The 23,838-nt window shown below is 46.5% G+C and overlaps 1 protein-coding gene across 1 annotated transcript; it reads right to left on the reverse strand.

The window, feature by feature from the left end:
* Positions 1–17,465: 17,465 nt before the first annotated feature.
* On the reverse strand, positions 17,466–23,446 carry PARS2 (prolyl-tRNA synthetase 2, mitochondrial). The gene is made up of 2 exons (XM_063106498.1): positions 23,433–23,446; positions 17,466–19,696 (listed from the first exon to the last, which is right to left on the reverse strand). The coding sequence occupies exon 2, from the start codon at positions 19,666–19,668 to the stop codon at positions 18,241–18,243; it is 1,428 nt and encodes a 475-aa protein (XP_062962568.1). The 5' UTR covers positions 19,669–19,696; positions 23,433–23,446; the 3' UTR covers positions 17,466–18,240.
* Between the last annotated feature and the right edge of the window lie 392 nt (positions 23,447–23,838).

Genomic DNA, 23,838 nt, shown 5'->3' on the forward strand with positions numbered 1-23,838 from the left:
GCTTATCCATAGCTCTTCTGTGCAGGTACTGTATGCAAAGTACCCAGCCCAGTGCCTGGCATATAATTATTCAATAACTAACTCTTAACTCAAGCACTCTTGAGTTATCCAGGGGCACATCTCTGCAGACTGGTGAGTCTCAACCAGGGGTAATTTTATGCCCTCCCCCTCCCCCTCGGACATCACAACTTGGTGGGGTGCTACTGGCATCTAGTGGGTAGAGGCCAGGGATGCCTCTAATCCTACAGTACACAGGACATGTCCCCACAACAAAGAATTATGTGACACAAATTGTCAATAATGCTGAGGTTGAGAATTGCTTCACTAAACCAAAAAGATAAATAAAAACTTTTTTGTAGGCACCAGCCTGTGTAAGTTGAAATATTTTTACAATAATCTCAAAGTTTTTTCTCAGCCTCTTGCAGGTCTGAGGAGAGGGGTTTATAGAGGACCCTATGTCAGTTGGTCCCTGGAAATTAGGCCCTTAAGACACCAGCACACAGAGATGAGGAAAGGAAAGAGCTCTACCCTGCTGAGCCGTGGTCCTGTATTCAAGTGCTATTGGCCACTTGGGAAGTTGGAATCCCAAATCTACCCTGACCCACTGTGTGGGGTCACATGACATTCATTCTCTCTGAACATCTGTCAAATGGAGAAGGGAAATGGAGGCGTGGATGTTTGTCATGTGCTCTGATTGCATGGCACGTTCACCCCCACCACTGACATGGGAAGCAGAGCCCAACCCCTTCTGGCCAAGACTTAGTAGGCAGCCCATGCAGAAAGGCTAGAGGGAATGGGGTCTGGGACACCATTGTGTTGTGGACACAGAGGGCACATGGTTTGTCTGCACTGGGGGGAGGACTGTGTGGTTAGAGACAGACCTACCAGAAACCTGGGCCAATGGAGAAGGTGGGTTCCAGCCTCCTCACTAACAGAGCTCAGATAAGACAGAAGCAGTTTATATGGCCTGGCTGTGTGGCCTGGGGCAAGCCCCGTCACATTATGGGCTTCTCCCTGCCTGTGTTATAGGAGAGGGCTGGAGAGAAGACCTTGAAGGCCCCTTGCAGTTCTACATTCCGGGTTTAGGGGCCTTAAATATGGATGTAGGGGCTCTCAGCACAGTAGGCTTGCCAAGGGAACCCCCACCCCAGCAGCAGGGCTAGAGGCTCCTCCCCTGTCAGGAGGGACTATAGCTTGGAGAAGTGCATGGCCAGGTAGTGCAGGCTGCAGAGGGATGAGAGACAATGGTAGCTGGTGGGCTAGCTGCAGAAGGCCTAGTAGCAGGGGTTCGTGGTCTGCGGGTGTGTGTAGGACTTCCTGGAGAAAAGGCCGATGTCATGGCCCAAGCCATAGCTCTGCCCAGTGAGATGCATGTCACCCATGAGGTCTGGAATCATCTACCCAAACCGCTGGGCATTCAACATGGCCGTGGCCACACACACAAGATGACCAGCTAATGCAGGACAGGAGAGAAAAGGTCAGGACACAACCCTCCTGCTGCCCTCTCTCACCATGACAGGCTGCATTGGTGGCTGGAGGGCTCAGACAGACTGCTTCAAGCCTGCAGTCCCACCCTGTGGCACCTTATGCAAGTTCCTTAACTTTCTGAGCCTCAGAATTTTCTGCAAAATGAGATTAAAAATAGGAGCTGCACTCAAGGAATGATAGTGATAATTGTTGTCTTTCCCTGTCAGTAGGCAGTAGAAAGCATCGATTTAAGATGCTGCACATGAAAGGACTTTGCCAGAGTGCAAGTGGGGAGGTCTGCAGGGCACAATGCCATAAGATGGCTTCCTAGCCCTGCTTCTGACACCTGGAACCAGGACACCTACCTCCAGTCTGTAGGGTGCTCAGGGCCCTCTAATTCTTGAGTTAGAAGTGAATCCCCACCCACAGTTTTGGAGGTTGTTGGGACATTTCTAGCCACACCAGAGCTGGGAAGACCTATTTGTGTCTGTCATTCAGCCATAGTCTTCACTGAGGCTGGCTTATAGCCAGATCTTGCCCTTGGCCCTGCCCTTAAGGAGCTCTCAGGCCATCAGGGAAGTGCAGTGGAAATCAACCACGATGAAATGAGGGTGCAAAGGAGGCCCAAGCAGCATGATCTGGCTGATCCCAATGGGGTGGGGGCACTTAGGAATGGCTTCCCAGAGGTGACATGTAAAGCAGGACTTAAGGATGAAGAGGCCCAAGTTGAGCGTTCCTGGCAGAGGGCTCAGCATATGCAAAGGCATGGAAGCCATTCCTGACCCTGTGCTCTCCCCAGGTGTGGTTACCCACATCCCTGTCTTTGCCCCACCCATCACTCACTCATAGGACGTATCATCCCTTTGCCCCACCAAACTGCGCTCCCTGAGGGCCAGGCCTGTGTCTGATAGCTGTATGCCCAGTACCCCTCAGAGCTAAGCACAGAGGATGTGATCAGAGAATGTGGCATGTGCCTAACTGGCATGTCTGATGGCTAGTGAGTGTGGTGATGCTGGTGCAAAGAAGAGATAGGAGAGTGGCAGGAGGTGAATGCCCTTCCTTGAGCATTGGGCCCTGGTGTTCAGACTTGATTCCATGCAGCCTGGGTAGCCAGGGATGCGTTTTGATCAGGGAGTGGTATACCCAGAACCCTGACTGGCAGCCAGAGTGGGGGTAGGTCTGGGAGGGCAAGGGGTCTGGAAGACCCTCCATACCTGGGTGGCCTCCTCCTCATTGAGGGGCTCCCTCAGGTGGTACATGGAAAAAAGCATCAGGTTGCAGAAGGCACAGGCAGAGCAGATGTGGAAACAGAAGGCGAAGAGGCTGCTGTGGAAGAAGGCTAGCGGCTGCTGAGGTAAGCTGCTGCCCATCACGAAGCCTGCGGGGAAGGGTGGGTGCAGTGTCAACAGCTAGCAGCAGCTGGTGGGCCCAGGGCCCATCTATATCCAAGGTCTGTGAATGCTGACACTCCAAGGCAGTTGGAACAATAGTTAACAGCACAGACTCTTGGGCCAGGGTGCCAGGGTTCAAAGTCCAATTCTGCTATTTAATAGCTGCATGACTCTGGGCAAGTTTCTTAACCTCCTTGTGCCTCAGTTTTCTTATCTATAAGTAGGCTTAATAATAATATCTACACAGAGTATTGTTTTGAAGACTAAATGGCTAGCCACTAGCATAGTAAGTGCTCAGTAAGCACTAGTTGTTATGGGGACCAGGCATTCTATGGGACAAGCCTTTGCCAAGGATGATTCTCCCCTGACTTGACCCCCAGGTGAGTAACTGCCATGGCTCTATGGCCTCATGCAGGATGGGACTCTCCATGAGTGGAATTGTCACTCAGGAGTCACCTCTCAAAATCCTGGATCCCAGAGGCATAGCCAGACTGAGAAGGATCCTGCCTGTTTTAGAAAGAGTCCTGGATAGGGCCAGCTCGTGGCTCACTCGGGAGAGTGTGGTGCTGATAACACCAAGGCCATGGGTTCGGATCCCAGATAGGGATGGCCGGTTCACTCACTTTGGAGAGTGTGGTGCTGACAACACCAAGTCAAGGGTTAAGATCCCCTTACCGGTCATCTTTAAAAAAGAAAAAAGAAAAAAAGAGTCCTGGATAGAAAGCAGGAGGCCTAGGACCTGCTGATAGGGCCAGTGTCCAGGGACTGCCTAGGCCCAGTGAGTCCCTGCCCTCTCCCCACCTTCATTTTTCCATCTAAAAATGGGGACAATGTGCTAGAAAGAACCATGTGTGTCCCTGTAAGGGCTTATCATTCTTTTTAAACAGCATATGGCATGAGCTCTCACTAGCAAAGTAGTGCTTTAGCCTACAGGCAACATGATTCTTTATACCCAGCAGATACTAGTTTGGATTCTTCCCTGTCTACATAAAGGTTGTGTGTAAGTCACATAACCACTTGACCCCCAATTTGATCATCTGTAAATTGGGGCAAAAATACTGCCAAATAGGGGGGTTGAGGAGTGCTGTGACGCCTCTAAGAGTTGTGGTATGTTCAGTGCCTGAGTTTGATGCCCGGCATGCAGAAAGTAGGTGCTCAACAACCCTAGGAACCCAGCCAAAATCATGGGCTGGACAAGTCCCTTCCCTGAGACACACCTGAAATAAATGTCACCCAGATCTGCATGCCCCAGAAGGTGGCAAGGAAGATCAGATGTAGGGTCTCGATGAGGGCCAAGGACTCCCTGTCTGTGGGCCTGGTGTCTGCCACCCACAGTCTCTCTCCATAGGCCTGAGCCAACTCCTGCTGCTTTAAGGGCACAGAGTGAGGCCCAGAGCTGAATTCTCAACCAATGGGGGGAGGGTTTGCCTCTGCCACCTGAGGGCAGCCCACCCTCACACCTTGGCTCTGCCCAACCCCTGGCCTCTCCAGGCTTCCTCCTCCCCACCATCCATACCAGCCTGATTACAGCTACCCTAACACACAGATTGCTTCATAGTTCCATGCCTCTGCTCTACTTCCCTCTACTGGGAATGTCCTTCCCCTGCCTGGTCCACCTGCCCCAAACCTACCTGTCTTAGGAGAATTTCAAAGGGTACCTCCACTGTGAAGTTTTCCCTGCCTGCCAGTAAAGCTGGCCCCTCCCTGACCGCATGCACACACCCTCACCCTCACCCTCACCCTCATCCTGCAGAGCTCTGTCCTAGCCCCTGTAATACCGCATTGCACCAGGTGTCCAGGTGTCTGCCTTCCCTTCCAGCAGGTGAACTCTCAGCAGGCAGGGGCCGGGTAGGGATTCATCTGAGTACCCAGCGCCTGACACACAATGGGAGCTCTGTGAGCCTGAGTGTGTGGATGACTGCATTGAGTGGATGGATGGATGAATGGATGAACGAACGAAGGAACTAATGAATGAAAGAATAAAATAAACCAGTGCCCTGTTCGCAAGCCCCTACTTGCACATACAAATATCAGCAACAGCATTCCCAGGCTCAAACCCAACGTGGCCACCTTACCCCTTCTCCAGGAAGGCTCCTGGCCTCCTCTGCCCACGGGATCTGCCTCTGCTGTCCTTTTTGGTCGCCAGGATAATGGAACAGGCACGGGCACGGGTGGAGGTGGGGCAGAGGGGACTCAAGGTCCATCTGACATTCCGGACCTTGCGCGCTCGGAAAGAGCTGGGCCTCCCTCTGCCGTGGGACTTGCTGCCGCGGGACTTGCTACCGCCTGCAGCCCTGCGCTGGCGAAGGAAAGGACAAGACCTCGGCTGGGGCGGGGGCCCGGGCTGCCGGCTCACTGCGCCGCGCAGAGCCGGAGTCCTGCCCGCTTACCGAGTGCGTGTGGCCCAACCGCGGGACCTGAGCCTCCGCCCCGCCACGGCTGATGGGGCGAAGGGCTCTGGGTGTCCCCCTTCCTCTGGGGGCGAGGTCGGCTGGGCTGGGATGCTTCCTGCGGGGATGTGGGCCACCGTGCCCACTCCAGCAGAGCCCCCACAAAGACTCAAACCTCCTCTGCCTCATTTTAGAGATGGAGAAATGGAGGCCCAGAGAGGAGGAGGGACGCGGGCAGGGCCAAGGTACCTGCACTCGCGGCGGAGCCTCTCCCACCCTCCACCCCGCCTTGGGAGCCCTCTGCACAGGACCGGAGTGCCTGGTGTCAGTGATGGAGGCTGGACCACCAGACTTCTGTCTGGTTACCTCTGTGGATTTGGGTTGGCAGCTGGAGAACTGGGTATGGAGACAAAGCCCCCTGAACCACTGCTGGCAGGCACAAGGGGCAGCCAGGAAAGGACAGTGGTTGGTGCCGCCGTTTACACTGAATTCCGGCACCGGGCTAGAACCCGGATTCTCTTAGTTAATCCCAACGGCCACCTTCTCAGCTCTATGATCCCAATTTTATAAATAAGGAGATGGAGGCACACAGTCACACAACTAGTGAGTGTCAGAGCCAGGATGTGAACCCAGGCAGTTCACCCCAGAGCCCACCTTCCTCCTCTTCTGTATGGCCTTGTTCCGTTTGTGTTACATTTATCCTGCACCTACTATGCTCAGGGCATCAAGGCTAAAGTGCATCAGGTAGCCGCTGCCTTCAAGGTCATGCTGTTGAGTGGATTTAACAAATCTAACCCTTGGCTGGGAACTGCTCCAATGAAGAGAAATACAGCCACAAGCAAGCCTGTCCTCGTTCCTGCTCTGAGGCCTCAGTGGCTGCCCCTTCCCTCATCAGCACTCTTGGTGGGGCATTCAAGGCCTTTCAGGATCTGGGCCCTCACCACCTCTGCAGCTCCTCTCTCTGACCTCCTTAGCCCAGCCATCCAGGACATGTTCAGCCAGGGGGCAGGAGGGTACAGTGGCTAAGAGTATTGGCTCTGGAGTAAGGCTGCCCATATTTCCATTCCAGCCCCATAGCTCACTAGCTGTAGACCCTGGGCATCTTGCTTAGGTGCTCTCTGCCTCAGTTTCCACATCTGCAACATAAGCAGGAATAACAGCCCCTACCTCATGCGGGCGCTATGAGGATTAAATGGGTTAATATATGTGAAGTACATGGAACAGAGCTTGCCTCATAGTAAGCGTCCAGTTTATAACACTGTTATTTTTTATTCTCCAATCTTGCCATGCTCTTAGCTTTGGGCCTTTGCATACTCTGTTCCCTCTGCCTAGGCCACTTTTCCTCCCACTTGCTTTCCTTCTTCCACCTCCAACTGCCGAACAGTTATTGTCTCCTCCAGGAAGCCCACCCTGGCTCCTTGTCCCATGTGTCCCCACAGCACCTGCACCATTACTACGTTTACTACACTGCATTGTAATTGTCTATTTACTTGATGGTTCCCCCATTTCTCTGTAAACTGAGTCAGGAGCCCTGAACTGGGCACTTTTGTACTGCCAGGGTCTAGCATTGCCCCTACTCAGCACATTGCAGGTACACAACAAATGATTACTGGCTTGATGTCACAGACTTAGGAGTGATTAGTTCTGAACAGGTCGGAATGGAAGCTACCACCTATGATAGACTTGGGCCATGCAGATGAAGAAGGAATTGGGGGATGAGGTAAGGAGGGAGGGCCTTCAAGCAAAGGCAAGGTGCCTTAAAAGGGCACATTCCAGGGGTAGCACATATGCTGGCCTGGCTCAGTAACAACAGCTGATACCTCCTGAGCACTTGGGCTATGCCAAGCAGTGTGCTGGGTGCTTTATAAAGATTGGCTCAGTTAATCTTCCCAATACCTCTAGGAGTTAGGTAGTTTTATAGCACCATTTGGCTAATAAGAAAAGTGACATGGAGAGGTTAAATAAGTTGCCCAAAGTCAGCTAGCTAGTGAAAAGTGGAGTCAAAACTTGAAGTCAGGACTCTCCTAAGCTCTTCAGGGGAGATCAGAATTAACAAGACTGGTCCAGCTGCCCTTGCCTTGCTCACTCCAAGCTTATGGTAAAGTCTTGGCACTCACTGTGTCATGCCATGTCCCCAACCAGTCTGCTTAGGTAGAAGAATCCACCATCTGCAGAAACCCCTGCCAGAGCCCACAGCTGAATCTGCACAGCACCTACCACCTACCCAATGGGATTCCCATCAACCAACAAGCTTTTCGGTGAGCCTCGGCAGCAAGTTCTGCCTTCGGTTACCATGAACTAGTTAAGTGCCTCTTCCTGACTCTCTTGGTTCTACAGTTTCACTTATTCAAGGACAATTAAACTTTAGCCATGGGAGCTCATTAGCAGCCTTGAGAGCTGCTGGTTTGACAGAAATGGACACCATCCCTGCACCAGGGTGGTGCCTGAACATGGGGAGTCTAAAGGTGCCACCCCATTCTGCTGGCCCTCAGTGCACCAGCCATCCACTCACTATGTGCAAAGTATCTCTTAATATAAGGCAGCTGCCACTTACCAAGCACATGCTATGAGCCAGGCACCACTGTGCCCCTTTTATAGAGAAGGAAGCTAAAGTGCAGAAACTATGAGGAAGTGTCTTGCACAAGGTCACATAGCTATTAAGTAACCCAGGCAGTCTGACTCCAGAGTCTCTAGTCTGGAGTCTTATACTATGATGTAAGTCATTATTTTAAATTAAGTGAAGTATCTTGATTTTTTTTAAAAATGTTACTTAAGTTTGCAATAGCATCATAAAAATATTTTCCCATTTTCCATATTATAATAAAACTAAAAAAAAAAAAAATCATTTTCCTAACTCTAAAACTAACCCTACCATGCCCTTAAATGCATAATAATCCATTCTTAAAAGCATTTGGTGGGGAAAAAAAGCATTCTGGTGTGTTGGTGTAGAAATTGATTGTAGGAACTCTAGAGAGACCTGGTATTCAAGTAGTTAAGGAAATGACAATTTCAACAGATTTCTGCAAAGCTCCTTTATTGATAGCCCAGCAGGTGTTTCTTCCATTAAAATACAGAATATTAATGGAGCTCTTGATTTACATTCTAAGCTTGATTTACACAATAGTTTTGTTACGCACCAGTCTTTTTCCCCAAGTATAATTCTGCTAAATATATCCCAGCCAGTTGCTTCTAGATCTCCCCAGGGAATAAGCTATGATAATACAGCCTGTACCTGTTATTTTGCCAGAATCCCCATTTCATCAATTTATGGCAAATGGTAAAATCGGCAAGTTCAAAAGTGAGAGAGTAAGGTACAGTTTGAATATTTCTGTTTTTCCTCTAAGGAGATGAGACCACTCTGCAGGCATTACCTAATTCTTACTTGTAGAGTTCCCCAAGAAGGCTTTAAAAGCATCATAATCAAGAAAACACGATCCAGACCTTGAGACAACAAAGTTCACAGCAAAACCTGCGGTCCCAGTGGGGAGAATTCCTAAGTAGTCTGGTGTAGTGTTTCTTGAGTGCAGACTAAGGGTTAATAACCATTTCATACAAATGATCTCAGTCAACCCCCAAACCACCCTCCCAGGTGGGTACCATTAGCAGGAGCTTACCAATGAAGAATCTGAGGGGCACAAAGGGGCAAGTAATTGGTCTGAGTAATTCCGCAGTAAGTGGTGAATCTGGACTATGTCTCTTCAAGGTTCTGATCTTTCCACCAAATAACATTGCTCTTGGCTACTACAAGAAACACTGGCTTAGTGATCAGGACTAGGTTTTATTCAGCTTGACCTTGGGCAAATCACTGTCCTTCTTGTATTTGTCTCCCTCTTATAAAATAAAGAGGATGGGTACCTGTTTCAGCAAACCTACAAGGCTTTGGCTGCTCAAATGTTGATCCAACCACTCTTCTCTTCATGCAACAGGATAGACCAGAGGCGACCTGGCGCCTGGCCTGTACTCAGGCGTTTGCCAGTCGATGGTGTGTGGTAGATTCATCCCCACTCCAGGCTGCATCCCATCTATGAACCAAAGGCTGCAGAGGCTGTCTCTAAGTTCTCTGTTCTAAAGTTCCAGGATGCTACATCATCCTCAAATCATTCTAGGACTCACACATTTATGAAGAATTTATAATTAATTGGTTCTCTGGTCCTGGAATCTGATTTATTTTTTATTTTTTTAAGTTTTCCTCCGTGTTGAAATTTTTTATTAATTAACATGAAATGCATTTCATAAAAGTAACATGTACAATAACGAGTTTAGTTATCTTGAAGACTACAGCAAAATCGGCATGCATTCTCTCACGGCTTGAAGCTCTTAATGCTAGCAGGTGACCACACTGTGTCCTTTTAAAGGGGGTAAACTATATGAAAGCATTTTCTCAACGGTACAGCATTTTTTTTAATGACCTATAAATACTAGTATCCTTTCTATGGCTGTCATTTTCTATTTATTTTATTTTATTTTATTTTATTTTGTCGATATACAATGTGGTTGATTATTGTGGCCCTTTACCGAAACCCCTGTCCCACCTCCCTCTTCCTCCTCCCACCCAACAATATCCTTTCTGTTTGCTTATCGTATCAACTTCAAGGAATTGTAGTTGTTATGTCTTCTTCCCCCCACCCCCGGTGTGTGTGTGTGTGTGTGTGTGTGTGTGTGTGTGTGTGTGTGTATTTATTTATTTATTTTTAGCTCCCACCAATAAGTGAGAACGTGGTATTTCTCTTTCTGTGCCTGACTTATTTCACTTAATATAATTCTCTCAAGGTCCATCCATGTTGTTGCAAATGGCAGTATTTCATTCGTTTTTATAGCTGAGTAGTATTCCATTGTGTAGATATACCACATTTTCCCTATCCACTCATCCGATTATGGACATTTGGGCTGCTTCCAACTCTTGGCTATTGTAAAGAGTGCTGCGATAAACATTGGGGAATAGGTATACCTTCGACTTGGTGATTTCCATTCCTCTGGGTATATTCCCAGCAGTGGGATAGCTGGGTCATATGGTAGATCTATCTGCAATTGTTTGAGGAACCTCCATACTGTTTTCTATAGAGGCTGCACCATTTTACAGTCCCACCAACAATGTATGAGAGTTCCTTTTTCTCCACAACCTCGCCAGCATTTATCGTTCAGAGTCTTTTGGATTTTAGCCATCCTAACTGGGGTGAGATGATATCTCAGTGTAGTTTTGATTTGCATTTCCCGGATGCTGAGTGATGTTGAGCATTTTTTCATATGTCTGTTGGCCATTTGTATATCTTCCTTAGAGAAATGCCTACTTAGCTCTTTTGCCCATTTTTAAATTGGGTTGCTTGTTTTTTTCTTGTAAAGTTGTTTGAATTCCTTGTATATTCTGGATATTAATCCTTTGTCAGATGTATATTTTGCAAATATTTTCTCCCACTCTGTTGATTGTCTTTTAACTCTGTAACTCTGTTAATTGTTTCTTTTGCTGTGCAGAAGCTCTTTAGTTTGATATAATCCCATTTGTTTATTTTTCCTTTGGTTGCCCGTGCTTTGGGGGTCGTACTCATGAAGTCTGTGTCCAGTCCTATTTCCTGAAGTGTGTCTCCTATGTTTTCTTTAAGAAGTTTTATTGTTTCAGGGTGTATACTTAATTCTTTAATCCATTTTAAGTTTACTTTAGTGTATGGTGAAAGGTATGGATCTAGTTTCATTCTCCTGCATATTGATATCCAGTTCTCCCAGCACCATTTGCTAAAGAGGCAGTCTCTTCCCCAGTGTTTAGGCTTGGTGCCTTTGTCAAAGACCAGATAGCTGTTGGTGTGTGGGTTGATTTCTGGATTCTCTATTCTATTCCATTGGTCAGTGTGTCTGTTTTTATGCCAGTACCATATTGTTTTGGTTATTATAGCTTTGTAGTATAGTTTAAAGTCAGGTAGTGTTATGTCTCCAGCTTTATTTATTTTGCTCAGCGTTGCTTTGGCTATGCGTGGTCTTTTGTTATTCCATATAAATGTCTGGATAGTTCTTTCCATTTCTGAGCAAAATGTCATTGGAATTTTGATGGGGATTGCATTGAATTTGTATATCACTTTGGGTAGTATGGACATTTTCACTATGTTGATTCTTCCAATCCAAGAGCATGGGATATCTTTCCATCTTCTTGTATCCTCTCTAATTTCTCTCAGCAGTGGTTTGTAGTTCTCATTATAGAGATTTTTCACATCCTTGGTTAACTCAATTCCTAAGTATGTTATTTTTTGGTGGCTATTGTAAATGGGCAGGCTTTCTTGATTTCTCTTTCTGCATGTTCACTATTGGAGAATAGAAATGCTACTGATTTTTGTGTGTTGATTTTGTATCCTGCTACTGTGCTGAAATCATTTATCAATTCCAAGAGGTTTTTTGTAGAGGCTTTAGGCTGTTCGATATATAGGATCATGTCATCTGCAAACAGGGACAGTTTGACTTCATCTTTTCCAATCTGGATGCCCTTTATTTCCTTCTCTTCTCTGATTGCTCTGGCTAGTAATTCCAACACTATTTTGAATAGGAGTGGTGAGAGTGGGCATCCTTGTCTAGTTCCTGTTCTTAAAGGAAAAGCTTTCAGCTTTTCCCCATTCAGGATGATATTGGCAGTGGGTTTATCATATATGCCTTTGATTATGTTGAGATACTTTCCGTCTATACCTAACTTATAGAGGGTCTTTGAAATGAATGAGTGTTGAATTTTATCAAATGCTTTTGCAGCATCTATAGAGATGATCATATGGTCCTTGTGTTTGATTTTATTAATATGGTGTATCACATTTATTGATTTGCATATGTTGAACCAACCTTGCATCCCTGGGATGAATCCCACTTGATCGTGGTGAATAATTTTACATATGTGTTGCTGTATTCTGTTTGCTAGTATTTTAGTGAGGATTTTTGCATCTATGTTCATCAAGGATATCGGCCTGTAGTTTTCTTTTTTGGTTATATCTTTACCTGGTTTTGGTATCAGGATGATGTTTGCTTCATAGAATGAGTTTGGGAGATTTGCGTCCATTTCAATCTTTTGGAATAGTTTGTAAAGAATCAGTGTCAGTTCCTCTTTGAATGTTTGGTAAAATTCTGCTGTGAATCCATCTGGTCCTGGGCTTTTCTTTGTTGGGAGCTTTCTGATAACAGCGTCAATCTCCTTTATTGTTATTGGTTTGTTCAGATTTTCTACATCTTCATGGCTCAGTCTTGGGAGCTTGTGTGTGTCCAGAAATTTATCCATTTCCTCCAGATTTTCAAACTTGTTGGCGTATAGTTGTTTATAGTAGTCTCGAATGATTCCTTGTATTTCAGATGAATCGGTTGTAATATCACCTTTTTCATTTCTAATTTTTGATATTTGAATCTTCTCTCTTTTTTTTTGGTTAGCCATGCCAATGGTTTGTCAATTTTATTTATCTTTTCAAAAAACCAACTTTTTGATTCATTGATCTTTTGTATTGTTTTTTGGGTTTCAATTTCATTCAGTTCTGCTCTGATCTTAATGATTTCTTTCCATCTGCTAACTTTAGGTTTGGATTGTTCTTGTTTTTCTAGATCTTTAAGGTGAAGTGTTAGGTTGTTCACTTGCCATCTTTCCATTTTTCTGAAGTGAGCATTTAATGCAATAAATTTCCCCCTTAATACTGCTTTTGCAGTATCCCACAGGTTTTGGTATGATGTATCATTATTTTCATTACTTTCAAAAATTTTTTGATTTCCTGCTTGATTTCTTCTTGGACCCATATGTCATTAAGTCGAATGCTGTTTAATTTCCATGTGTTTGTATAGTTTCCAGAATTTTGTTTGTTATTGATTTCTAGTTTTAATCCATTATGGTCTGAGAAAATACATGGGATAATTCCAATTTTTTTGAATTTGTTGAGACTTGATTTGTGACCTAATATGTGATCTATCCTGGAGAATGATCCATGTGCTGGTGAGAAGAATGAATATTCTGAGGTTGTTGGATGGAATGTTCTGTAGATATCTGCCAATTCCAATTGGACTAGAGTATTGTTTAGATCTTGTGTTTCTCTGATGATTCTTTGCCTAGATGATCTGTCCAATATTGGCAGTGTGGTGTTCAGGTCCCCTGCTATTATGGTATTAGTGTCTATTTCCTTCTTTAGGTCTAATAGAGTTTGTTTTATAAAAATGGCTGCTCCCACATTGGGTGCGTACATATTTATGATTGTTATGTCTTCTTGATGGATCAGTCCTTTTATCATTATGTAGTGTCCCTCATTGTCTCTTTTTATGGTTTTTAGTTTAAAGTCTATTTTATCAGATATAAGAATAGCTACTCCAGCTCGTTTTTCTTTTCTGTTTGCATGGTAAATCTTTTTCCATCCTTTCACTCTTAGTCTATGTGAGTCTTTATGGGTGAGGTGGGTCTCTTAAAGGCAGCATATAGTTGGGTCCTCCTTTTTAATCCAGTCAGCCAGTCTGTGTCTTTTGATTGGGGAATTTAAGCCTTTTCCATTAAGAGTGGTTATTGAAAAGTGTTGATTTAATCCTAGCACTTTAGTGATTTTTGTTTGGATGTCTTAGGTGTCTTTTGCTCCTTTCTTTCTGATTTACTGTTTGTTTTCTGTATTAGTTGGTTCCTTCGGTTGTAGATAGCCTTTTTGTTTGTTTGTTTTCTCTTCATGGATGCCATTTTTATTATACTAGTGGGTTTTGATTTTTCTTCGGTTTTTATGGCAGTGGTAGTTGTTTTTCAGGTACCAAACCCAGTACTCCCTTGAGAATTTCTTATAAGGGTGGTCGTGTGGTAGTGAACTCCCCAGTTTTTGTTTGTCTGAGAAATATACTATTTGCCCTTCATTTCGGAAGGATAGCCTTGCAGGGTAGAGTATGACAATCTCTGTCCTTTAGTATTTTGAATATATCATCCCATTCCTTTCTGGCTTTTAGGGTTTGTGATGAAAAGTCTGATGTTAGCCTGATTGGGGCTTCCTTATAGGTGATTTGACGCTTCTCTCTTGCAGCTTTTAAGATTCTCTCTTTGTCTTTGAGTTTTGCCAATTTGAGTATAACATGTCTTGGAGAAGACCTTTTTGGGTTGAATACGTTTGGAGATCGTTGAGCTTCCTGGATCTGAAGATCTGTGATTTTTCCTATACCTGGGAAGTTTTCTGCCACTATTTTTTTGAATATGTTTTCAATGCAATCTCCTTTTTCCTCCCCTTCTGGAATACCCATGACTCAGATATTTGAGCGCTTAAGGTTGTCTGATATCTCTCTCAGATTTTCTTCAATGCCTTTGATTCTTTTTTCTTTTTTTTTGTATGCTTGTGTTATTTCAAACAGCCCATCTTCAAGTTCAGAGGTTCTCTCTTCAACTTCCACAAGCCTGCTGGTTAAACTCTCCATTGTGTTTTTTTTTTATTTCGCTGAATAACTTCTTCAGTTTGGCAAGTTCTGCTACATTTTTTTTTTCAGGGCATTGATTTCCTTGTACATTACCTCTTTCAGGTCCTGTATACTTTTCCCCATTTCATCATGATGTCTAGCTGAGTTTTCTTGTATCTCATTCAGTTTCCTTAGAATTATCACTCGAAATTCCTTGTCAGTCATTTCAAGGGCTTCTTGTTCTATAGGATCCAGAGCTTGAGATTTATTATCTTTGGGTGGTGTACTTTCTTGATTTTTCGTATTTCTGGTATCTTTTCTTCAATGTTTATTCATTGTGGCAGGGGGTTTCACAGTCCACAGGTTTGACACTATTGACTGACTAAGATGTTGCTGTGGTTGCCAATTTGGTATGGCTACCTCAGTGACTACTCAGTTGGCCACTAGTGCCTTGCGTGTGTGGTTGCCTCGGGTCTTGGGCCTCTCGGGGAGCCACCTCTCTGGTCAGCTTGGACTCTGCTGGTCTGCTGGGTGACGGGGCAGTACTGCAGGGTATCGCTCCTGCCGCTGCCACTTCCCCCACTGCCGCTGCTCATGCCGCTGCCGCCGGCTCCGCTGCTGCCTCTTCCCTCACTCCCGCTGCTGCTGCTGCTGGCACCGCTGGTGCTGGCGCTGCTACCACCAGTGCTGCTCACGCCTCTGCCACTGCTGCCGCTGCTGCTGGCTCCTCTGCTGCTGCCGCTGCCAGTGGTTCCTCCGCTGCTGCCACTGCCGCCGGCTCCACTGCCGCCAGTTCCTCCGCTGGTCTCTGCGATGCGCTGCCGCAGGGCTTTCCCGTAGTCGAAACTGTCCAATGCCAAAGGATGGACACGGAGACATGAAGTACAGCGAAGCAAGACTTTAATTATGGCCTTATAAATTTCAGGTATCTTTTAAACATCCTGTGGCTGGCAAACTTCAGGGTCTTAAGAGAGATTGCCAGGGGACAGAGAAAAAGCAAGTATGACTCAGTGATCATATTTAATAGTCCCATCTGCCCGGGCGCTGGGAGGCAGCAGGGCGCAGGTCGGCGGGCGCAGACTCCCAGACTCCGACCCCGGCTGGAGCCCCCACTCGGAGCCAATCGAGCCTCAGCAGCTGTAAAGCCTTTTTCTTATAATGACATCTTGTGTCAGACTTGGGTTCCAGATGATGCTAATTCAATTTTCAGTTTTGGAGGCTGGGAAATCCAAAATCCAGAGAACACTTATGGTGAGGGCCTTCTTTGGTGGTGACTTTGGCAACGCAGGGTCTCACACGGTGAAAATGATCTGGAATCTAATTTTTTAAAAGTGTCATTAGACTAAGCTTCCATGAATAAGCAAATTTGTGGCGCACAAATTTAAAGTTAAAAAAAATTATTTAAAGCACCCATTTGCATGAATTCTAATTTCTCACATACTTTGGGCTAACTTGATTAGATGGACATAAATAATTCAGTTTTATATATTGAAGTCACTTTTGCCTAGGCAGAGGACAAGCAGTGTAGTTGGAAGGGCATAATTTTTGGCCAATGCCTGATTTTAGCACTGATCCTTAATAGCTGCACATCCTTGAGTAAGTTGCTTAAATGGAGCCTCAGGTTTCCTTATCTGTAAATGAGAACAACAGCAGCTACCTTGCATAGTTTTAAGGTCTAGAGATGGTATATAAAAGAGCCTCACAGCACAATGCAGAACCTGAACAAATAAATGACCAGACCATTCAAAGCAGAAAGCTCGAATTGGTCTGATAAAGCCCAATTACAAAGTGGCCCAGGGGAGGCGGCTCTTACACCAGGAACTCCCAATCAACTTTGCATATTAGAAACATCTGGGGGGCCAGCCCGTGGCTCACTCGGGAGAGTGTGGTGCTGAGAAACATCTGGGGAACTTTAAACTTCCCAATGCCCAGGACGCACCCCACACCATAACCAGAACCTCTGGGTGGGACCCCGGTGATTCCAGTGTGCAGCAAAGGTCGATCTTCTGCCTTGCAATCTAGCCTTTCTAGGTTTGTTCTCAGAATCCACGTCTCCTGACCTTAAAGTCTAAAGTAATTCCAAAGGAACCCTAGGCCCAGAGCTCCAATGATAGGCCTGGGAGCAATTATGACTTGGCATATACATTCATTAGGAAACCTGATGGTGTGTGCTTAGAGTGGGATTACTCTAGCAGTAGTAGCAGTGGCAGTAACAAGCTGCCAAGAAGCTGTTTAGCAGGCAGAACAACTAGCCACAACAAGAACTGCAGTGCACTAGGAATTGGCTCAGGCCCCTCGGTTCTAGGAGCTCATCTCTACAAGAGGCTGGACTACCATATGATGAGCTGTGTATGTGCAAATCTAGGAATGCCGTCAGCACTGTGGGAGGAAGAGGGAAAACACTTCCAGGAGCTGTCAGGCAGGTATTCAGGAGGTGGTGGCTTTGAGTTTGGCCCTCACGGAATCTTGTTGGACTTGGACATGTAGAGACCCTTGGGGGCCAAGGATTGAAAACCTAGTTATGTTCCTAATCTAGTGTGCAGGAGCAATGAAAATAGGCAGCTTTGCTGTGGTAGCTCAAGTCTGCTCCCAGTTTTCCACAGAATTCAGGCAGAGACCAGCTCTTAATATTCACCCCTCATTGTGGCTCTAGGATGTACCTAGGATAAAGCCACCATGGCAGTTGGAGCCTGCTGTCCCGGACACCTGTGGGAAGAGATGGTTTAAAACATATTTTTCCACCCCCACCCCCCCCTCTTTTTTTGCAGTGTGGAAACAGTAGAAAAAGAAAGAAAAGGGGTAGGAAGGCATTTGCACTGTTAAAATGGCAGATGTTATCACTCTTTCAAATTAACATGCAAGGTTCATTCCAATAGTTTGACTTTATTCAATCTATAGAACATGATCTCAGTGCTTAAGCGGCCTCAGTAGGGCCAGGTCTCTGAAGCCATCAGCTAATTGTATCAACTTTCCAATATGCTTAGACTATGAGGGATCAGAGGAACCAGATCTGCCTGACATGAGCCTCTCATGGAACCACCCAGTCACAGCTGGAAGGACTTTACAGCTCTACCTCCATTTTCTCATATTACAGATGGGGAAACTGAGGCCCCATTAGGGGAGGGGACATGTCACCAGTGAGTTGGTGCCAGTCAGATCCCCACACTCTCAGCCCACCTTCTTGGTGGAGGAGGGCTGGCGGGCCTGCTCTCTAGACTGAATGTAGTAAGAGGCCTGTGGTCAGACTGTAGGGATTGGAGGGACCCTTGGCCATCAGCCATTCCTATCCTACACGTGGGAAACTCAGCTGAGAAGGGAAGTGACTCTCCCAGGGGCTAAGACTAGAACTCGGGTCTCTTTCTTGCCTCTCGGCCTCCTAACAGAAGCTGCCACAATAAAGTACAAAAGGAATGGTATATGGCAGTGTGGCCAGTCCAGAGAAAGAGATCAAGTTAATGACTTTAAATACAATAATGTGAACAAATGACTGCATAAAAATTGGTTTCTCTAACACGGTCTCACCTTCCATGAGCTGCCCTGTTTCTGGAGAGACCAGCCCAGGAAAGGAGTGTAGGAAAATGCAGTGTTAGAATGAACACCACAGCTAACAGACGGGGGCAGGGGTGGGCTGGGGGCATTTAGACAACCTGCACTTGGGTCAGTAATTCCATGACTCCTTCTTTGGTGAGGAAGACCATCTCACCAGTGTTCTGACACCACACTTCAAAATGTGCAGGGTCCTCCAGGGCCCTCTTGCCAGCAATGATCACAAAGGGGTAGCCAAACTTGTTGGCATCTTTCAGTCTGTTTCCAATGGTCAGATGGGTCCTGTCATCCAGCAGTACCTCCCCACGAAGCTGAGGAGCCACCTCTGTGATGTGGTCATACAGGTGCTCCGTGAGCTCTGTAGCTGCCACCTCCTTACTGCCCTTCTTAGGGGGGATGAGGCAGACTTGGTAAGGGGCCAGGAGGCTGGGCCAGCGAATGCAGTCTTCTGTAGAGAGAACTTCAATGGCAGCTGCCACGATCCGTGTCACACCCAAACCGTAGCATCCCATTTCAGCCAGGGATGGTTTACCATGGACATTGGTAAACTGGGCATTGAAAATGGAAGAGTACTTGGTACCTAGGTAAAATGTGTGCCCCACCTCAATGCCTTTGGTTACGGTCAGTGGACCCTGGCAAGCAGGGCAGTTCATTTGTGACAAGTCTAGTGTCTCCATGTTGGCAGAGAAGCTGCAGCTGGGACAGACTGCAAGCTGGTCCTCTCCAACATCCACTGGGAGCTGGTATTCATGAGACATCATGCCCCCGATGCTGCCCACATCTGCCTGGACCTTGATAAATCGCAGCCCCAGCCTGTCAAATAGGTTGCAGTAGGCATCACACACCAGGCTGTAGGTCTCCTGGGCAGCCTCTGGGGAGGAGTCGAAGGTGTACATATCCTTCATGTAAAACTCCCGGCCACGGAGAAGACCAAAGCGGGGCCTGGGCTCATCCCGAAACTTCCTCGTCACCTGGTAGAGTAAGAATGGAAGCTGTTTATAAGACAGGTTCTTCTGGGAGGCAACCAGGGCTGTGATGGCTTCCTCGTGAGTTGGTCCTAAGCAGTATTCCTTGCCATGTCTGTCTCTAAGTCTCAGCAGCTCCTTGCCCATCAAGTCCCACCGATTAGTAGCTCGCCAGAGCTCTGCCGGGCTGAGACTGGGCATGTTGACTTTCTGTCCCCCAATGGACTGCATCTCCTGGTCTATCACCCGCACAAGCTTCTCCATGGCACGAATGGTGTAAGGCAGGAGGTGGTAACAGCCGGGGCTGGCTGGGTGGATTAGGCCCACCTTCAGCATCAGCCGCTGGCTCTTACAGGTTGGGTCACTAGATTTGCCCTCTCGGGAGAGCACCTGGTCTTCCCGTAGATTCTGTGGCTGGAACACACGGGACAGTAGCAAGCGCTTCCCTCTCCCTGGGGCACAGTGGTGAAACCTGCAAGGAACATACTCGGAGAGCTGACGGCTGCAGGTGGCCAGGGCAGGCAATGTTCTGCATCTTGTCAGCAGCCCTTCCATGACACCTGGCACAGGGAAGCACTTGCACCTGGAGAAAAATGAGTCATGCAGAAATGAGTGTTAACTGTGTTCCAATACCATGCAGTAGCCAGTTCAGTCTCCAAAAAACTTCTAAGACAGCCACTGGTTTTGCAGATGTAAATCCTTCCGTTTCTAATATCCTAGCAGATCAAAGCATTACTTACCTCTTACTTCCGATTTAAAAAAAATCAATATTTTCCCAAAAATATAACAACATACCGGGGAGAGATAACATTGTGCAGTGACTGCGCAGGCTCTGGAATCAGGCAGCCTGGAGTCCAGACAGACCCCCACTGGCAGCATCCTGGGCTCAGCTTCTTCATCTGTAAACTGGTAATAACACCAGGACCTACCTTGTAGGTTTACTGTGGGAATTCAGCAGGGTTATGAAAAGTTCTAGGGCTGGCTGGTTAGTTCAGTTGGTTAAAATACAGTGTTGTAACATCAAGGGCAAGGGTTCAGATCTCCCTACAGGCCAGGTACCAACAGGAAAAAAAGTTCTTAGAACAACATCTTGCATAGACTATGAGCTCAACTGATTTCTGCTGTTATAGAAAACTGGGGGAAAAGTCAAAACAAATAAAAAAGAAGAACATCAACTATAATCCCTCAGCCCAGAGACAACTGCTGCTGACATTGTCTCAACCCCTCATCTCTTTTGCACACTGTCACCTCTTTGTAGAACACCCCTCTCCCTTTTGCATACCACCATCCACCCGTCCTCCAGGCCTCAGTATTACCATCTTGTCTTCTAGGAAGCCTTTCTTGTCCCACTCCCCATACCCCAAAAGACTGGCTTCTCCTGCAGAGCCCACTTGTCCCCTATGAAATACCAATACTCTCTGAAGTTACTGCTCCATTTGGCCACCTGTCTTACCCCAACACTCAGCTCTGTGCAGGCAAGGACCATATCTAGCTTGCTCATCACTGGACCCTCAGCACATGGCAAGGGCTTATTAGACCCTGTCCAATGAATATGTTTCTCTATGACTTTACAAAATAGTCACACATTTCTAATGGCAGTACAGCATTCCATTGGTTGACTACTTCCAAAACGATTCCCCTACTGTAGAGTTGTCAGTTTTCTCTGTTATACATAATGTACAAAGAACAGAAGGCTTTCTTCTTTTTTGTTATATATTTGGGAGAGATTTTCAGGAATGGGATTACTGAGTCCAAGGGTATAAAACTCTTTTAAGGTTCTTGATTTATATTGCCAAATGTAGTGGCTACCTGTACTTTTCAGGACAGTCCATGGAGCGAAGCTTTCTGCAGTATGCTCAGTAATGGGTTACTGATTCCTCTCAGCTCTGGGGAGCTGGCTTATCTCCAGCCTTCAGCAGCCTTGGGTCTTCCAGCCGGTCCCCTCCAATCTCAAGCAGACTCATCCATTTCCCTTTGCACTGTACAAATATTAAAAGGTTGGAGGCATTGCCACAGAGTACAGTGTGGCTCTGTGGGAAAGCTCAAGCCATGGAGGCAAGCCACTTGTGGATCCACACCTGGCTCCATCACCTACTTTAGGTCTGACCTTAGGCCAGTGGCCCAACCCAGAAATTTAACTCCTCCTAAAGCAAATGAATCTGTCTCCAAGATTTTTCTCAAGTCCACCTGTCCTTTCTGACCCTTTCTGCCTCAGCCTTGGGTTAGCCCCTCAGTATGACTTACTACATACAGAGGTCCAGTGGTTCTGAAATTTAATCAAGCATCAGAATCACCGGAAGGCTTGTTAAAACACTGAGTATGGGGTCCCAACCCAGAGTTTCTGATTCAGTAGGTCTGGGGTGTGGGCAGAGAACTTGTATTTCTAACAAGTTCCCAGGTGATGGTGATGCTAGTGGTCCAGGGACCACACTGGGAAAACCACTGCAGGACCCTAGCTGTGCATCTGCTGATTTAGATCATGACTCCACAGGGCAATAACTATGCCTATTTTATTCCAAGTTGTAGCTACAGCATCCAGCACAGTGCCTGGACATAGTGGACACTCAGTGAACGTTCCATCAGTGAATGAACTGAATGATTCTTGACCCCTGTCAGTCTAGTCTCCGTATTACAGCTAAAAAGATAGCTGATCCAATCACTCCTCTGCTTATAATCCATTAACGGATCCCCATCACAATTTTCTCAGAATGGCTCCAAAGCTCTTCATTTTTGATCTCAACACACTTCTTCCAGCTTCTTATCCTACCACTCTCCTAACATGTACCGAATGGCTCATCATTCCTGGAATTGCTCAATCTCCCCCAACCCCCAGCAACTCCAACTCATCATTCAAGGTTCATTTATTCTAAAAAGCTTTCTCCAACCCCTCCAAACTGCACACACCTCTCTATAGTATACTGTACTGGAATCATTTCCAAAGATGTTTTTGAGAAACTGTTGTATGTCAGGCATTGGTAGTGAGTGATGTATCATGCCCTATTCTTCCATTAAAGTATGAGTTCATAAGATTTTCCACATTTTTAGATTTCAGGGTCTAGCACAATGCCTCCTATTTAGACTATTATTAATGTTGCTGATAAATTAGAGGGGGTAAGGGGGAGGGGGTTAGGGAGAAATTGATTGATGGACACAAAGAATGAGTACATTTTGTAATGACCAATACACCAACTATCCTGATTTGATCATCACATATTGTACACAAATACTGATAGTCAACTTTGTATCCCACAAATATGTATAATCAATTATGTTTTAATAAAAATAAAAAAGGAAGAAAAGAAATTTTTAAAAATGTTTGCTGATCAAATATATTAATAACTGAAGTGCTAAGTAAACCGGTGCAAGATATAATTATCTGGATAATTTAAATAAGATAATAATAAATGTAAGTCCCCCCCTCCCCAAACGTGTGCCTCTTGTCCTCAGACCCCTCAGCTTACATAAACAGGAGAATAATTAATATTATCTCAATGTTTCAAAGTTATGCACAGACAATACCTCGAAAGCAATATAGTACCTAACACGTGCAGCACTTCAGACTCTGGCAATGAGCGTCTGAGTTATTTTATCATTCAAATTTTCAGAGTATCCACTCTGTGCAGGACACTGTTAGCCCTTCCAGCCCAGGCCTTTTTTAAGGTTCTTTGACTCACAATTGTTCCTCGATCCACTCACAAAAGCTGCACACACAAAGCGTTTACAACAGTGCCTGGTACTTAGTAAGTGCCACAACAGGTTTGCTATTATTATGCTCAACTCATAGAAGAGGGAGGTTCTGAGATGTGTAGACGCGTGTCAGGTGACAAAGCATGTGAGCACACGGTCACACCTGGAAGGCAAGATCTCTCTTTCCACGTCCCACAAAGCTTTCATCACGGTCCGTGCTGCGTTAAACACCAGTGGACCTCAGACCTAGTTCTAACTGGCTCGGCCTTCACTGGCTGGGTGGCACTGGTCCAACCACTCCGCTCTCCGGACCTCAGTTTTCCCATCCGTGACGGGAAGGCTAGCTCAGCCACTGATGATCCCCGAGGGCCTTTCCAGGGCTGGCACTTCTAGGAATACCGTGGCTCTCGAGACCAGCCGAAGCAGACAAGGGAGGAAGCGCTGACCCCACTCCACCACCGAAGAAACAGTCTAGGAGACGAGTATTATCCAGGAGTTTATGTGGTTGTGCCCCTGCCCCAGTTCAAGGACGGGATGCACGTGGGAAAACGGACACCAAGGTCCTAGATCTCGGAGCCCAAAACCGCGTCCTCGCATCACTCCACCGCCCCACGCCGGTCACCCATGCTCACCAACTGCAGTTCCAGCCAACTCGGCCCTTGCGACAGCCGTGCCGGGCCAGCGCGCCTGCGCCGGAGGCTAACCCGCCCCTAAGCCCCGCCTCCTGTCCTTCTCACCAATCGCAAAGCCGCACTCAAGGAGGCGGGGAAGGGGTGTCCTGTCCCCACCCGACTGTGGAAGCGCGTGAGAGGTTTTCCGGAAGTTTAGCCAAAGAGAGAGAACCCGGCTCTCCTCAAGATCATAGATTGGCTTGGGCAGCAATGAGCAAATCGCTGTACCGGAAGTGCGCTCTAGGAGCTAAGGAGGCTTAACTCTATGATCAAGCCAACCTCTTTGGGTTTGAATCTGGTGTTCCCGCCCACCGCCAGGCCCCGCCCACTCGCCGAAGAAGGACGGCCGGCGACGGTGTAACCATGA

The sequence above is a fragment of the Cynocephalus volans genome, chromosome 8 (genome assembly GCF_027409185.1).
Source record: "Cynocephalus volans isolate mCynVol1 chromosome 8, mCynVol1.pri, whole genome shotgun sequence".
NCBI lineage: Eukaryota > Metazoa > Chordata > Mammalia > Dermoptera > Cynocephalidae > Cynocephalus > Cynocephalus volans.

Excerpts from the sequence above, each read along its gene's own strand:
- PARS2 (XM_063106498.1), bottom strand. The coding sequence starts at position 19,668 with ATGGAAGGGCTGCTGACAAGATGCAGAACATTGCCTGCCCTGGCCACC.